Here is an 18499-nt window from a genome sequence, read left to right on the forward strand (position 1 = left end):
ACGTGCTACCCCCTATATATATATATATATATATATATATATATATATATATATATATATATATAGTTTTTCTCCTCTGCTCTGCTCTGCTCTTCGTGTGCTACAATCCATTAGGGGCAGCTTCCATGGCTTGTACAGCTGCAACTAGGTGCTATTTGACCATAAAAACATGCAAATGTTTGTAAATAGACCACGGAAATGAAAATATTTTACTGGTAATGGAACATAATGTGACCTCTAAACAAACAGTTCATTACATTTATATTTGAATCAATATGATTCCTCTAGATTAACAACATCTCAAAATATGACTCCTGCTAAACAGGATCAGATTATATAAAATGAAAATGACTTGAAGTCTTCAAGATGGGCAAAGTGAGCATGAGTTGCCACGATGAAGTGGATAAAGTTTTGTCGACTCAGCAGGAAGCAAGAATGCAAAAGTGACTACAACAGAGTGATGGCAGGGGATGTGCGGTAAGAAAACTGATGAATGGTGGGAAAACAGTAAGTCTTTAAAGGAGTTGCTCTCTGGCGACCTTCAGCCTGCTGACCGAAGAGAGAGAGACGAGACCAGATGGAGCAGACAAGAGGGAATATGAGGGAAAGTGAGATAACATTTAAAATTGTTGAGCTGAGGAAATATTTCCCAAAGATTAATAAATGCAAGATGTTATTTCTTCTTGGACTGACAGACCATTAGAAAGAAAGCAGCGGTTCTTTTTTAATGCACGCTGACAAATTATATACAATACAGCATATGCATTGGATAATTCACAGCTGAAACACTAAATATCAATGTTTACAAAGTCACACTCAAAGATTCAGACTTGAGCTTTAAAATCTTTTAAACATTTAGCAGCAGGAACCACAGTATCACTGTAAATCTGTCTGAGATTTTTTTTAATGAAGAGGGGAGAGTCATGGGCTAAATATTGATCTTGGAGTTATTTTAGTCACACAGAAAAACCCAGAGGCTTCAAATATGGTCACACAAAGAGGAAGCCACAATGAATACACACTCTTTCTGTCACACATATTCATGCACACATTATTGTCAGATGCAGAAGCATTCCACCAGTGTAGGCAATTAAAGGACTGTGCCTAAGGGGGTTCGGAGGCCAAAGTCACAGTGCTCTATGCTCTGACAAATATTTTCTCCATTACTAGCAGATGAACGGTCCTGGACCGCCTCAAGCTCTGCTATATATTCTCTTTCACTTAGACTCTGCAGGGAAGCAGCAATTGAATGGGTGAAAGGAAGAGTGACTAAAGTAGGGATGGAGGAAGTGTTACTGTTTAAGTTGGCAACATCACACTATGTGTGTATGTGAACAAAGAGATTGATTTACATCCTCTTTCCTTAGTTCATGCCCCATACAATCACAAACTTAATTTGTAAGTAATAAATGAAGCACAGTTCGTAAAATGTCACAAAATGACCAACATTCTGCAAATATATTCAGTTATTGATATGACAACCATATGTGGCAAGAAATATAAGTGATCACCCTAATATCTAAAGAATATAAATATCAGTTACTATAACCAAACAAATATACACACTGTGAAACACAAAACTGGGTCCTCAACATTGTGAAAATACTTGAAATATTGACTTGAGCACCTGATTGTCAGCGCTCAGCACACTTGACCTGAACAATGTGTCTGTATATTTAATTGACACGTGAATTCAGTCTCTGTATTTGAGATTTGGTTTGCAGCATGACCTGAGATTGTCCTGTACAGACTTTCAAGTGTGTTTGAAGGTATTTTTTCTAGAGGTACCTCTACAGGAACTGCTCAGTGTCCATCATTTCCTGTCTTTCTCTTGTGAGAATGTTATAGTCTTTTGACTCAAGTCCAGTAAGTATCCTGGTGGTCAGGGTGACTTATATTGAGCTGTGCTGGGGCAGGCTTGATGACAGGCTAAATGTGTCAGTGATTCCTCCTGCACAGCTTTCCCTCTAAGTGAATGAGGTAAGTCCCTTGCAAATCTCCTTTACCTGTGCCTGTCCGGTTGTAACTTTGTGGGGTCTGCCACCTGAAGACCTGTCCTCCCATCCTGTCATAGCAGTGGCACTTTTCTGAGATTTAGAGGGTTGTGAGATTTCTCCATGAGTTGTTTGGTGCTGCAGACATCTCTTTCAGCTAACCCATTAGATTGGCGATACTTTGGGATACTGACAACATGAGTAAAGTCCCATCATGTAGCAAAATCTAAAGCACTAGCTTGTAAACTGTCTGGCATTGTCTGATATGAAGGTGTGTGGGACTCCATGAACCAAAAAGTGTCTCTTGAGTTTTGCATTGACTGTTGCTGAGGTAGGTATGAGTCCACTAGCACTAAATACAATTCAAAGGTGTCTGTTGCCACAATCGACCAAGGCAGGTCTGGAGCTGGATGCAGCGGGAGTGGTTCTTACACTGGTGTGATGTTGTACTGTTACACACAGAGCATGACTTGACTGTATCTCTCTGTTGATTTCGTCCATTATTGTAGGCCAGAAAACTATACCTCTTGCTCTCTGTTTAGTAGCTTCTACACCGGAATGCCCTGTGGGCATGACGCTGATGTGCTCCTTTTGTAGTGACCAAGGAATTACTGCTTTTAGACCTTTAATGATGACCCCATCTTCAATAGTTCATCTCTGAAAGGCTGAATGGCATGTAGAAGATTGCGCTGTTTGCTGGGCCATTGATGTCTGATGATAGTGCTGAGTGTTGTGTCATCTTTTATGTCTCTCTTTTACTCCCCAAAGCGAGAGGAGGATATATAGTTGACTGTCATCACATCAAAGTTGTCCTCCTCATCACCCTTCTGGACTGTGGAACTCCTGGAAGCTCAAGATTGTTTGATGTTTTCTGCTTTTCTACATGAGGGTGATGCTGTACTTTTGAAGTCTTGACATTGTCCTTTGTAGTCTTGCTGGTGCTGCATGTATGGGCTTTTTCCATGTGATGAAAAGGGGCTGGTGGTCCATTACTATGGTCACTGACTTGCTTTAAATGTAATCAATTAATTTTGACCATGCAAAAATCATTGCCAACAGCTTTTCGACTTTCAACTTTTTTAATCTGAGCATAACTGGGTTTCTGTGTCACTTAGAATTAATGAAGCACGAGACTACAGGTTTCCCTTCCTGCAAATATGCTGTAACAAATCCAATCTGTGAAGCATCACCAAGTTTCACCAGCTTGCTGACGTCATAGTAAGACAAAACTGATGGGCAGGACATGCACTTCTGCTTTAAAAGCATTTTGCTGCTGTTCATGCCAAATACATTCAATGTCTTTGTGTGCGAGTTGTCGCAGTGAAGCCGTCAGCTAACTTTTCTAAGGTGGTTGACCATCCCTAGATAATCTTTGCAGAGCTGGGGCACCTGCTGGAAATTCAATCATTCTTTTGTTTTGGAGGGGAATGTAACTTGGCTTGTGTGTCAACTTTCATTTCAACTGGTGTGCCAATAACTAAGTGGCAGAAGCTTCCTCATTTTCTTCTATCTGTGCATCAGTTGAATCAACACTCATATGCAATGTTATGCCATCAACATAAAATGTTTAATCTGTACTGTTAACAGCTCGGTCAGGTACTAGCTGGTGAACCTGTAGTCTGTGCCTATTGTTGGAACCTTTAAGTATTTTTAAAATACATACCATTTTAATCATTTTTTGCAGATACGGCTTGACCAAAAACTGGGATTGTGTCTCTCTTAGCTACTACCTCCACAGATGTTGCAGTTGGCCATACACTGTGTCTCTTTTTTTCATTTTTATGTCATGCTTTTGTTTTCTCATGAACCCAGCCTGGACTGCATCAACATTTGTGGAAGTGTGCTGTGGAGAAGTCAGCATTTTGTTGTGCTCTTCAGTAAACTTATAAACAGGTGGATATAGCCTTAGCTATTGTCAAATCACTATCATGCTAGTTTGAGGTTACATGTCTCTCAAAATGTTCTCTTTAGGCACTCAGGATCCTCTTTCCTCTTCTCTCGGTGGGCTCTCTCATTTCACCCGCAAAGACGGTTAATGTTGTGAGATTAAAGAGAATGTGTGCTTATGTACAGGCTGGCTTGTCAGAGGGTGCCATCACATTGAAAATGTCATATTCTTGTTCAAAGATCAGCAACTTTTCACCAATGTTACCATCAAAGACTGGGTCAGGCCTTAAGAATCCATTTGCCATGTTCACCATTTAGCTGTGCTGTTTAGCTGGCTTATGGTGCAGACATACTGAATTTGTTGATGGATGTCAAGTTAATCGATCCCACTCATTTTCTATGGAGACCAGAAGATCCAACCATGCAGTGCATGATGGATACAGCACAGCGAGTTGACTGAATTTGTATAATCAGGACTCAACCTCAACTTTATGCAAATAAGGTTTGCCCAGCATAACCCAGCTGTCTCAACTCAGATCAAGCTGTCAAACTAGGCAGTGTTGAATAAATGTGAATCAAGATTCTATTAATGTATTGTCTATTTCTCACCTCAACATATTTAGTGCACTGTTTAGGTGTAAAATCATTTGTGATGCAGCCACCATGTTGAAACTGGCAGGGCAAAGTTCTGGAATAAGACATCTAACACCATGTTGGGTGTTTGCAGGAATAAGACAAGTAGTGTAACTTTAAACCTGTTTTTTTACCAACGTAACAGACATGGCAGCAGTAACACACTAACCAGTACCAACAGGACACCACTGAGTGACACCCATGCTCAGGATTACTTCCTTTAAGTATGGTGTATGCAAGAACTCAACATTGACTAATGTGAACATTGACTGATCTACAGTCTTTCCGAAAGGATCAGTCTCTCCATGACTTTCTGAACAAACTTGACAGAAAAATACAAAATAAAAGAAGGCACAATGGTCGACTGCGGTGACCTAATCCATATGGTTAAGATGGATTTTCAGAACAGTATGTGGTTGAACAGGAAATGAAATATGGATGTGTGTGTGTAAGATCATATCCTGTTAGCATGTAGGCTACATTTAACGGACAGTGTTTCTGAGGGAGATCATTAGAGCCATCAGCCAGCTGTTGGTGTTCAGCAGGGTCAAGTTAGAGCACGTGCGAACATGCGCACGCACGCATACACACACACACACACACACACACACACACACACACACACACACACACACACACTACGCTGCCCCAGAGGGATCAAGAGCAGACTTATCTCTATCTCATTTACAATGGAAGCTGAACTTCTCAGTCCCTAAGAGAAAGATCTTTTGCAAAATAGTACACAACAAAGATCATGATATAATATATATATATACATATATATATATATATATATATATATATATATATATATATATATATATATATATATATATATATATATATATATATATATATATAACAACCTAATATATATATATATATATATATATATAGACCATTACTACAGACAATGTGTTTATTGGTGGAGAGAGGGATTATGTACTATAAAAGTCCAGAAAGTATTTGACTGAAGGAGAGGAACGAGGACACAGAGGTGAGTAAATTAGATGATGTCAGTGTTTACATCATGATTAGTCTTCTGTGTTAACACTAGGTGGCGACATCCAACTCTCTCACAGAGCACTGTGCTGACTAAGGGCTGGCTGACAGAGGATGCGCTTGTGCCAAGTCTACATACATGTGTGCGAGGTGCGGATGTGCGGATGACCTTGTAAAGCTGCTGCATTCACACAGATTCTCCTTCATCTTGAGCCGATACCGCAACAGTCCCTGAGGACCGTCCCCCTCCTCTTTCTCCCCTTCTCCATCAGTTTGCGATCCAAACTGATTTAATACTGAGCGGGGGAAATGCAGCTAAAACATCATCTGAGCAAATGTCTGTTTAGTACATCAAAGGTTTTATTAATGTGTGTGGTGGAAGTTGATAATTCCATATCTACCTACACTGCACTCCAATTTTCTTTTCTTTTCCTGCCTATGAAAACATTAGAATGCCGTAACAGTAAAAATGACTGATACTGCATCCCCCCACCCGCCTGCCTCTCTCTGTTACTCACTTAATCTCTCTCGCTTCTCTCTCTCAATGTGGATCTACAGTGCAAACTCAGAGACTGAGAGAAGAGAGCGTGGCGTTAAGAATCAAAAGCATGATCTTGCAGCATTACAATGTGCTGTAAGTAACTGCGGCAGAGAGGAAGAGAGGGGATGGAGGGAAGGAGTTGTGGTCCAGGAGAATTGATTATGGGAGGATGGAGGAATGTACTCCAGTAGGGAGGGAGGAAAGGGAAGGGGGTGGGCACCTGGCTCTGCATCTGCTCAAGAAAAATCTCTGGGGTCAGCCAATTAGAGGGAGGGTGACACCACTATCCCCCCTGGCTAGCTAGTAAATCCTGCGCCACAAGACAACCTACGTGCCTCTGTTCAATGAATGTGTGAGCTCATACACGGGGGGGGGGAACTGCTTTTACACAGACTTTAAGTACTATACACAGTCAGTTTGGAGATGGTTAAACATAGACAGTATTTGAGTCTCAAGGAAAGAGTAGCTTCTACAGAAAAATGTAGACTGCATTCCAGATAAAACGTGCAAGTTTTGTTTGATAAATTGATGTAATTCAACCATCATTGATCATGACTAGAAATACCTCATATTCCAAACCTGTGTCAGCATGTAACCTTTTCTCAAGACAGCCACTCAAATCTTCCCTGAACCTGCCTGCCTCTACAGAGTCCCAAAGCATCCAAATCCATACCTATATAATAATAAATACCAATATACATACCTCAAGGGAGTTCAACCAAATTCTAAAAAACATATATCCCCACTTTACTCCAGTAGTATTTAGCAGTGGCGATTTTAGACCCTTTTTGGGGGTACTACTCAAGCACCCCTAAATTTGATCACAACACCCCTAAAATGATTTTATACAACTTTAATTATCTTGCGTGCCCGTCTGTCAGAGATAGGACAAACACTTATGCTACAGGTTCAAATGGTTTTATTTTAACAGGTTTAATGTACTTAGGATAGTTCTGTCATTAATATTGTCTTTCCCATACATTTTGACTTAGACCCAGCACTTTACATACTGGGTATAGTTCCTGACAACGTGACAACTTAAAAAAGACATTACTAAGAATTCTGCTTTTAATGGCAAAGAAAATGATAACAGTTTCTTGGCTGAAGCCACAGCCCCCCAGCATAACACAGTGGAGAGACAGAGTAAAAAATGTTTTTATCATGGAAAAAAACACAGAAAGACTACAACTGAAAATGGACATATTTGTTGAAAGACTCTATCCACTTCTTTTTGTTGGGTTTTTATTTTTGTTTTCCATTTCATATGATGTATTATGTACTTTTAATTTGATAATAGATTGTACATTTCCCTCACAATGTATGTTTTTATGTGTGTTGAATTAAAAAAAATAAGTTAAAAAAAATAAATAAAATAAAAATATTGTCTTTCTCTCAGGGTTCATTAACTATCTTCGGGTCCTCTCTGTAGAAATCTGTGATTGTTTATTCTGAACCAATCATACATTATAGTAGACCACTCTACTATGTATTAATATTTCTTCTTGTAAATTACGTTATCCAGTGAAATGAGTAATTTAGCAGGGAGTTTGAACACTTGCAGGGCATTGTATGTCAAATTCTCATTAGGAGCTGAGCCCCCCTCAAGGTCTGATCCTAGAATCGCCCCTGGTATTTGGTCAGGTAGATGGATTTTGTTTAATTTGCCCAGATTTTAAGATATCTATCCAAAATGTTCTGCTTCTGCTAATGGGAGTTAATGACATTTGCTTTGTGATTTTGAGTTTTTACCATTAACACAGTCTCCATTAATATAAATAATCCACACATATTGCTATAAACGGGATACCAGTGAATGGAATACCACTAGCATTAAAAAAAAAAGTTGGTTTTCATTTAGTATTTTGGGTGAACCAACCCTTTAATTTGTAAAATATATGTAATTTATCTGGCAAAGTTTTGCCAGCAGATTGATAGCTCAATGGTTTTTAATAGCTTTGTGATAATAAAGACAAATAGTCTTTATTATCTTATAAACTTAATTTGTTAGACTATGGGCTCAGTAAATTTTGCAAACTTTACAATAATATTAAATGGAGTCAGCTGTCTTCATGACTTCATGTGTGCGCGTGATGCAACATGGTTTCATTAAGGTTCATTTTTAAAGGGTGTTACTGCGCCAAGAGCATTTTAATATCGACAAATTACAACCGTTTGAAACTTGAGTTTAATTAGTGAAAACTAATGTCCCTCTATAATGTGGGAAAATAAAGTCACCAGATCATTTTTCTTAAGATGTGTTAGTAACAAGCAGCAATGCAACAAATCATCTCAGAGATGGTAATAACACATAGCCAAGTACATATATGACTATTTAAATATGCTACTTTCGCATAGGAATGGATAAATGAATGAAGGCCCTCTTTCTTCCTCAGTCATGTTTTATCCTCCAACTGATCAACGCTTTATTGGCCATCCTCCTGGAGAGCAGAGCATCTGTGTGCATGCAGGATGGGATGAGAAGTGAAGAGGATCAAATCAAAGTGGCATCACCTCTCCCTCTGGGGATTCAGATGATGAAGGGGTTTACAAATGGCTAAGCTTTTAATAACAGGTTCATGATGCTATGAAACAGTGATGACACTTGCCACAAGGATTAGATGACTCAAGAAATCTGCACTCCACTAAGTAAGATTTGTCATCAGGGAGCACAGAGTGATACTCAAAAGCATCAGACAAGGCCAAGCTCCTGGCCTTGTAATGTCTTCATATGTTACCCAAAAAAACATAGAAAACAACATCTGCATCCCCTCTTAAAACGTCATCCTTAGCTGCTGTAACATATACACTGTGCTTCAGCATTCCACTTTGGACTATGCAGGTTTAATTCAGTCAGGAGATTCAGACTACAATCATGATCTCAATCTTCTCCAGCCCATTGCATTAAATGAATCGGACGTTCTCTATTGTCTGCACTCAGAGAACTGGAACTGAGAATTACAGCCGGGAAGCTGTGCTGCTGTAATGACCTACTGTACTGTACTGCTGGGTTTTGAATTGAATTATTCCTCTTCCCTCTGGTAGACAGAAAAAAGGAATCATCATATCAATCAGGTAAATAAGACACCCGTCATCCAATACAGAGGAAAAGGGTGCAGAGTCACCCCGGGGTCACCCACACTCCTCTGATGTTTCACTCCTTTTAACTTTCACTATCCTTTCCTGTGCTATGGACTTACCCCTGGGCTATATTCATTCAGTCTGAGAGCTCATCTTCACACAATCACTAGCACATAAGGTGCTTCCCACACACATACAAATGTATTCCCACGCTGGCATGCTCGCCTTGGATACACAAACACACATAGACATGCTCTAAAATGTAGACTTTTAGTCACACTAAAGTGGAATGTCCACTTTAGTTCTCTGTGTTTTGCCACCTCAGATAAAACAGCAAATGTCCATGCAAACTAAAAGCCACACTGATTTATTATCATTTTGTGTGCTGAAGCATGAATGTATAAGGACAGCAGTGCCAAAATCATAAGATCAATAAAAGTTGGATGGAGATGTATGAAATTACAAAGTTAGATGCCCAATCTTTTAAAGCAGAACAGTCTTTTTTTCTACAGAGCAATGCATGGCAGATCAGTGGATGGTAGGCTGCACATTGCAGAGGCTCCAAGCTATCGTATATATCAGACCAAGAGATGCTGCAGAGTCTGAAGATATCAAGGCAGGACTCGGAGTACCTGGACAACAAACCACACTAAGCTCTCTATCCCACCTCCTGTCCTTTCCTCTCTCATCAGCCAGAAGGAGCTTAAAGGGAAAGAGCTCAGGTTGAGTAACAGCTTGGGTAAAAGCTTTCCTTTCTGACAACAAGCTGTCCAGCAACCTATCAAATTTCTTTAAGACGATATCACCTCATTCTTTCTCTTTCTCTTTCTCTCTTTCCTCTTTTATTTGGGCATGATGACTCTCCATTTCAATAACCCTGATGTCTCAATTCTTGTTTCAGGGAGTTATGTAAAAGCTGCACTATCCGAATAACAATTGGGAGGAGAGATTAGCGCAATCGGCCAAGTAGAGAGATGGAGAGAAAGATGAAGGGAGGGAGGGAGGGAGACACTAGAAGGAAAATCTGAGGAAGCCCCTCTCAATATGACACATCATTTCACGAGCTGTCTCTCAAATGAACATATTAAGCCATGCAGTTGGAGGACGAGCAAAGCTAGCCGCTGCAGCAGTTCAATATATTTTAGAGGTTTTTTACACAAACCTGTGTTGGAGGCTGTTGCTGGCTGAAAGTACTGCAGTCCCATGTGTCAGTTCAGCTTCATTTACAATCATCAGCCGGGAAATACACCAATATATGGTTTGTGTCTCACAGGCTTACTAGGATTATCAAAATCATGCATTCTTTCATTACACAGATAATAACACAAAATAAGAAGGTGCTAATACTCGTGGCTTCAGCCTTTAAAATAAATGATAAATCACTGCAGTGAGGATGAAATTGGAAACAGCAAGAAACGGCAATATATCTTCATCACTTATCAAAACATTTTGTAAATCCTCAGGCTTTCAAGTATAGTATGGCAGAAGACAAACCCCTGCAGAGAGGGAGTGCCTGCCGGATGCCTGATGTTACTTTGTACTTTTTTATTGAATTCTTTTTTCTATTTTTACAAATAGAACTCAAACCTTTTGAGCAGGGGAAGTTTTCCTCTGATCAAATGAACCGGAATGGGTGTGGTGGGGTTTCAACTTTGAAATCACTCAGCATCTGCAAGCTCATAAATAAAGACCTGCTATCACCCTAGTGTGGGAGGAGGGTTGAGGGGTTGGTGAATTGGCCTCACGTGCCATGCACCTCCCATTCTAGCTTTAATTAAAGAAGAGTATGCTGCAGCCCCTCACCAACCTGCTCCAGCAAGCACTTAGAGCCAGGAGCTGGACTCACTGAGACCCATTCCCAGGCTCCATCAACATAAGTGAGTGCCTTGGCTGGCCCTGCTGAGTCATCTGTCTGAGGGGGTGCCACAGGGCCACCTGGGCTGCAGCCACACGCACAAACACACATCAGATGTAGATTTCATTAACACACACAGAGATATGAATTGAATTTGTGACAAGAGAGGTGAGATGGATAGACTGCTGGTTGAACTGGTGACGTCTTACAATGTCATATGATGCAAAAATGCCTTTTCTCTAAGAATAGAAAAGTAAATAACAATTTCACACAAGTTTAAAAGAATACTCTGACATGTTTGGTGACACACTTGAACACTTTTTTGAAAAAAATTAGTTGTGTAAGTCCATTCCACTAAATATAATGCTACTGCTAGCAGCTGATTAGCAAGGGGGAAACAGGGGGGGGGGGGCACCTGGCTTTGCATTGTCCAAAGGTAACAAAATCTATCCACCACCAGCACTTCTAAAGATCACTCATTACCAGTTAACATGACATATCTTGTTTGCTCTATCTGTGCGAAACTAAAACTGTAAAAGCAACATGTTGTGGTTCTACAGGGGGTTCTGTGCTGGACTATTTCCTGGACAGGCACAGGAACTTCCTGGAGTCTCCTCTGGTTGCCTGGCTGGCCTGGTCTCAAAAAGACAAGATTCCAGGAAGTTACTGTGCCTGGTCAAGAAATAGGCCTGCATATAAACCCCAAAAAGTCATAATCTTTTTAAATTTCAGTTTTTGTAAAGATTTAACAAACAAGATTTTTTGAAGTTTGAGTGGTATCGATCTTCTCATTTAACTCTCAGCAAGAGAGCGAGTAAGCACATTTCTTTAAATCAAACTTAAAGGTCTCAATGGCACCTTCTATTTCTCATGCACTATTTCGTGGTGAATAAGGTTCAAAGAGAAGTATGTTTGGAGCATTTGGGGCACCTTGACTGACAGGTGTCACATGCTATTACACTCACACACTCACGTTGTTTCAGTTAGAACAATTCAGGCTTAATCTTCTTAATCTATACTCATCTTCTTGAAAAGGTAGTAGTATTGAAATGAGTAATCAATTCATGCTAAGTCAATCAACAGAAAATGTACCACGAAAATACCACACATTTGTTGCTTCTATAGCTTTAATAATGTGAGGAGAATTTGCAGCTTTACTCTGCTTTATATCACTGTAAATTGGGTTTGTAAATTGTTGTTTGGACAAATGTGCTATTTCACTGTTCACCCAAACAATTCATCAAGAAAAAATATCAAGAGAATAATCTGTAATTAAAAGAATTGTTAGTTGCAGTCCAAATAGTAAGGACCAGTCAATATCCAACTAATGACACACAAAGGTGAAATAAGAGGCCAATCTTTATTTGTCCTGAGCCTGAGACAAATATTGCTTGTAGCCAAGTTCGGGATGAGCACAAAGAATGCTTTGGTTCCACATTCATAAAAACTCTTTACATGTTATAGCATCCAATTGATCATCACCTGGCAAACGAGGAATGATTAATATGTAGTTATTCCCTTTGATCACAGGCGTTTAGGGTGCAGGTAAGCCGGCAGGCCGGGCCAGGTGCTTGAGTTGGTTCTGATGGGCTTAGTCACTGCTGCAGCACCCCTAATCCACTGCACCAAATCTACACACACACTCAAACACACACACATCATACATGCACATCAACACAGCATCAACACCTAGACAGAACTAAGGTACCAATCTGTCTTCAACATCAATATATTAACCTCTCTGCTTCCCATTCAGGCGGGGAGGGTAAGAGATTTTGGAGGGCAGAGGGAGAAGCAGACAGAGACGAGACTGGAATGCTGAGCCACTGCTGCCACCTCTGCTTTATATTATGATAGAGATAGCACTTAGATAGTACTTTCCCCATTGAAATGTTCACTGGCAGCCATATTAGCGGCACAGTCTGTCATTAATGTTGTTGTTTTTAGGAACCTGAGAGTTTATGCAGTGGATTTGTACCTTTAAGATGCCTGATGGGCTGCGATACACATCTGCAGCCAACACCTCTGAGTGCTAGACAATATACAGCAACAAATTAGCCATAGTGCATCCTGACCAGACTTATTGTATTGATGAGTCTGAACACCACTAATGGGTCAGTCCTCAGCTGCCACAACTCTTTCTCTGTACTTCACTGCCTTACAAGTAGCAGACAAGCTTTACTAGACAGAAACTGTATGTAAACCATGATGGTGACCTTTTAGCCACATCAAACACTGACTTTACACATCATAATGATTTCCATCAGTATAGTATCACATAGTATAAGTAGCCACTGAGAATTATCAACTTAAATTTGAACTTTATTGTCACTGTATGCAACAGTATTTACATTTGTTGGCAGAAAAGAGGCTGCATTTTTTCAGATGTTCTAAGGCTAGAAGATTGGATTTTGTGTTGCTACTATTTTAGATATTTGAAGAGTTTGTCCTAAATCACAATGTTCATTGTTTAGCAGATTAACAATACATGAATCTGTAACAGTTTTGATAATTGATTTATTCTTTTTTTTTTTTCAAACAAAAATGCCTAAAAATGTACTGGTTCTAGCTTCTCAAATGTAAATATTTCCTGTTTTTCTAAGTCATCACATTAATCATATTAAATCGTATTAAAGTAAAGAGAGTAAAAGACTGTTTTTGGACAACATAGGAAACTTTAAAAACCCATTTACATGTGAAGAGATTTACCTACACATTACCATGTTCATTACCAATTCCAGATTAATACTCACTGAAATGAAACAGGATGAAACATTCTTCAATGGAGCAAAAGGGAAATGACACCAGAAAAATCCATATTATGGCCAAGCAAAGATACTGCGCTCAACATCCTGGATGGGACTATTGGATTTGTTAAACACCCTGGGGCTCACCAAATAATGATCACATACTGTAGCAACAAAACAACTGTAATGTATGTGGTCATAATGATCCAACTACAATTGTTTTATAGCTTTTACTATCAGCTTAGGAGACAAATTTAGATTATTGTTTTGCTAAGAATTTGCTAAATGTAAAAATGTAACTTCTTATACAATGTTTCTCTTTTATTAAGCAATCCACTGGTGAGACTTTGCACAAACGCCATGATTTTTCATAATAATGAATAACAAGACCTTGATTCTATTGCTGAACTTTTAGTTTTGTGGTCACAATTTTGCTGGTCTGCCTGCGTTTGTGCTTAAAGCAGATGCTCATTATGGAGTGTGATACAAAAAAGCTGTAATGACAGGAAATTAATTAAAATAGCCGATACCTCAAGAATGCTAGAACCAAAATAACATTAAAAAGACTGCACAAACAATTATATGGCCCTGGACTGTTGATTTATCTTTAATAACAAAATAGGCTGTTTGAAAACAATACCCAGGTATACATACCCCATGACCTTGGAAAAGTCCTGAATCTTCAAGAGAGTAAACAGCCTAAAATGAAATGTGTTTGAGACGAATGACACACACACAGTATAACACTATTTCATACTTCAAGACCATTGTTGCCCAGGTAAACCACTTCTGCTTAAAGGGCCTACAGATGTAGACGCAAACACATGTACAGAATGAGATGAAAATAGGTGATGACTGTGACAATAGGGCTTTGTTCACATCCTGACAATGCTCATTTTTCAAAAGAAGAAAACTCATCAATAAAAGTAATTTGAGGACAACATTATCCACTGCTCAGCAACTGACCTGTGCTCTATAATGCCACTACACCATGAAGCCAATTAAAATGGCACTTTCACCTTTATGACTCTGGACATTCATCAGTGGACACAGATTCATATCCCTGCAGAGATGGAAATAATGATATAAAACACCAATGTACATCAGCCACAAACAGTAGATTAAGGGGATAAAAAACATAAAGAGGATAAAGAAAAGGGTGGACAAATCAAATAATGTCCATAAAAGATCCTAAATTAAAATGTACTACTAGAGAGTCAAGCAGCCTCTAGACGCCATAATACTCACTAGACCCAACTGGACCAAAGAAGACTGAATCAGGTGATGGTCTACATAACCAGCTGAGCAACTCTACGCTGCTCTTTGTTATTGCAACTAAAAATATTTGAGCAACAATACATCAGCCAATATAAATTGAAACAATTCATTGCAGAAGACATGTAAAGATCAATAAAAAAAGACTATGAGTGATTCCTCATATAAAAACTGTAAATGATTGAAATGCCTCCAGTGGAGGAGGAAACAGAAGCTTACATAACAAGACACTGTTTGGCTGAAAACAGAATGAAAACAAGTGAGGGTGCATGTGTGATAATATGTCTATGTGTCTGATAATATATGTGTGTGTGTGTGTGTGTGTGTGTGTGTGTGTGTGTGTGTGTGTGTGTGTGTGTGTGTGTGTGTGTGTGTGTGTGTTTGTGTGTGTGTGTGTGTGTGTGTGTGTGTGTGTGTGTGTGTGTGTGTGTGTGTGTGTGTGTGTGTGTGTGTGTGTGTGTGTTTTTGAGGCGTTGGGTGGTTAAATAAAAGATGTGTCACAGAGAAAGTGTCGACCTTGCCTGCACCGCGAGGATAGGGACACTCCCGAGGTACAGGTCGATTCACAAGACAGCTGATGGAACAACTACAAAAATCAGGTGTCGAGTGGCAAACAAAGAAAACTTCCAAGTGCGACGGTCGTTTGTTAACCACCACGCATGAACATACAAGGAAACACAATCAGTCAACTTTTGAATCATAGACGGTAGAATTTGCCTCTGTAGCTGCAGGCTTCAAAGAGGAAACAAAGACGGCACGGGAGAGAAAGAGCGATAAAGAGAGAGATTTCCCCCAGTATTAACATCTGCTCCAGAAACCAGGAATGACTGTAAGCCAGTGTTAAAAAAAGGAAGAGAGGTTGGGAGGGAGAGCTGGTGGGGAGTCAGGAAGCTTATTTGAAAGACTTAAGCTGCATGGTTACATAAGTGATATGGGATCATCTGAAACAATACACTTACTAAGTTGGGCTGCATTAGTACTTTCGTTTCTTGATCTCATCTTGCAAAACATGCACACATTGCATTTACACACATGCTTAATACACATGCACACACACAAGAGTCTCTGCACCAGCACTCACACTCCTGGTCCTTTGATCAAAAAGCAAAATGTTAAAGTTGTAGTAAATGGGGAAACCTCAACTCAGGACTCAGTGGCTCATGTCAGTCATTGCAGACAGAGCCGTGGCATGTGTGTGACTGCAGTGAAAGGACTGGGTCTAACTCTCCAACAAAAAGAGCCAAGGAGCTAACCCCTACTGAGAGATATCTACCCCAGGTGTATCTGAGTCACATCGCCATTCCCTCTCTCCTTCCTTTCTTTCTTTTCTTGCCTCGATTTTTTGTCAAATACACCTTCTTTCTAACCCCTTTTTCCACCCAACTTACGTACAAGCACAACAAAAAGAAAAATCTAATCCCAACCCCAGCCTTCCAGCCCTGCCTCCCCTATCTGGGAAAGTGGAAGAGCTGTACTGTGTTCCTGTCTATAACGCTGTCTCTACTGCATCAGCATCAGATTGGTTTACATCCAGCCTGGCACAGTGCAGGTTCACAAGGCTGCTGGACTCATACTCGGTTGCTGAGGACCAATTTGCCACCACAACAGCACAATCTGCAGATGACTCATTTTCATTAATGAGTTTGAATGAAATGCAACGAGCAGCCAGAGGAATAAAGTAGACTCAGCAGCTTTATGATATGCCCCTGCAGTCGGTGACTGGCAGAGCAGAGATTTATTGTTTAGAATGAGCCAGGCTTTGCCTGGACTTGTCAGTAAGATAGAAGCCTGCAGGTATAACTATGCGGTCATTACAATGCCACATGGAGGAAAAGCAAAGAGCAGAAGAGAACGGACTGTTGCGGACACAGGCAAGCTCACTGACCTCGTGGATGATTAGTGCTGTAGTGAAATTTCACCTCACCGCAGTGTGAAAACAAAGAGAGAGAAGTGACAGAGAGAGGGTACGAGACAGAGATGTGAAGAGGGACAGAGACAGTGAGAGAAGAGTACTACACTGCCTTATCAGACGGCTTAGACAGGACAGTAAATAAAACAGGTATAAAGCAGTCGAGAGGAGTAGGAAAGCATGCAGTGTGTTGTACCGTTTCCCCGTGTCTGTATGCACACAACATACATGTGTACCAGGGAGACTGTGTGTACACACAGTAGAAACACAACAAGACTGGGTTTCCATGTGTGCCCTGGCAACCCTGACTGCAGTTTAGCATGACACAGAGAGAAGGGGGGGCGTCTCAACCTTCCTGCCCCCCTCTCCATCCACCCCTCCCTCCCAACCCTACCCCCATCACCCCACCCCTGACTACCTTGCGCTTTTTATCCCGCGAGCGGCTCCTCTTCTTGACCCTCTCCTCCTCCTTCTCTTTGCGCTCCTGCTCTGCCGCGGCTTCTAAATCCTTGTTCTTGCGGAGGTGTTTGGCCGCTTGTGCCATGGTGTTGGTAGGGGTCTGGGCGGTGTTGGCGTGTCCAGATCCTACGGCGGTGGTCTGCGGGACGATGGCACAGGGACTTCTACCTGATGCAAGCCAACACAAGCGCTGCCGCTGCTGCTGTGTCTTCCTCTATGGCCCTACAGAGTCTGAGAGTGTGCTCACCCTCTGCCTCCTCCTCCTCTTCCTCTTCAGCAGTGCAGTCACACACACACACACCGGCAGTCCTCAGCCGTCTGCTGTGGGATGCTACTGCAGCGCAGCTCTCTCTCTCTCTCGCTCTCTCTCTCTCTCTTTCCCTCTCACTCAATCGTTCATGTTTACTTCCCTCATTCAATTTTTCTTCTGCCTTCCTCTCTGGTCTCCCTCGTTCTCTATACAAGCAAAAAAAGGTCAATTACAACGTGAACGAACAGATTTTCCTTCTTTTTAACTTGTTTTCTTCTCTATCTTTACATCGCTCTTCCCTTTACTGATTTGACATTCTGTTAAACTGCTTCAACCCCTCCACCCGCCCAATCAACAAAGATTAAAAAGGGATGAACTGACAGTCAGTTGAAGAATAGCCTGAGCATCTTTAAATCAAAGTCAGCTCTTCCTCCTCACATTGCATTGATTTTGTTTCCTTTTCCTGTATTTAATTTCTCAATATCTAATAGTCCTGCTGTGTGTCCATCTGTGGAGGATCGCTAGGCTGCACAGGGAACCCACCATCACCACAGCCAATCACGGCATCACTCACACACACCAGGATACCAGAGGAAATAAAAAAAAATCTAAAACATGCATGAGGGAAAAAAATCTGCCTTATTCGTTAACTCTCCCCCTCTTTCTGCTCCCCCCTCCCTCTCTACTGTTCAGGCGCTGCAGCAGACAGGATTGGTACCCGTGCGAGGATGTTGGTGCAGTGTGCCTGTGTATATAAGAGTGGGGCTGTGGGCAATGAAAGCCTACTCCATATCACTCCCTGAACATCTATTGTAAAGTGTGATACAGTCTCTACAGTAAAAGCACCAGGGGCTTTGCTTCATTGGCTT

At 40.7% G+C, this 18499-nt stretch overlaps 1 protein-coding gene across 1 annotated transcript in view; it reads right to left on the bottom strand.

The window, feature by feature from the left end:
* The window catches only part of ank1a (ankyrin 1, erythrocytic a), a 91966-nt gene extending 74501 nt beyond the window's left edge, over positions 1 to 17465 (bottom strand). The window contains exon 1 of the mRNA XM_062417851.1: positions 17340 to 17465. Coding sequence (XP_062273835.1) covers positions 17340 to 17465 — 126 coding nt within the window. The remainder of the gene's footprint in view (positions 1 to 17339) is intronic.
* Positions 17466 to 18499: the final 1034 nt, after the last annotated feature.

The sequence above is a fragment of the Scomber scombrus genome, chromosome 4, assembly GCF_963691925.1.
Source record: "Scomber scombrus chromosome 4, fScoSco1.1, whole genome shotgun sequence".
NCBI lineage: Eukaryota > Metazoa > Chordata > Actinopteri > Scombriformes > Scombridae > Scomber > Scomber scombrus.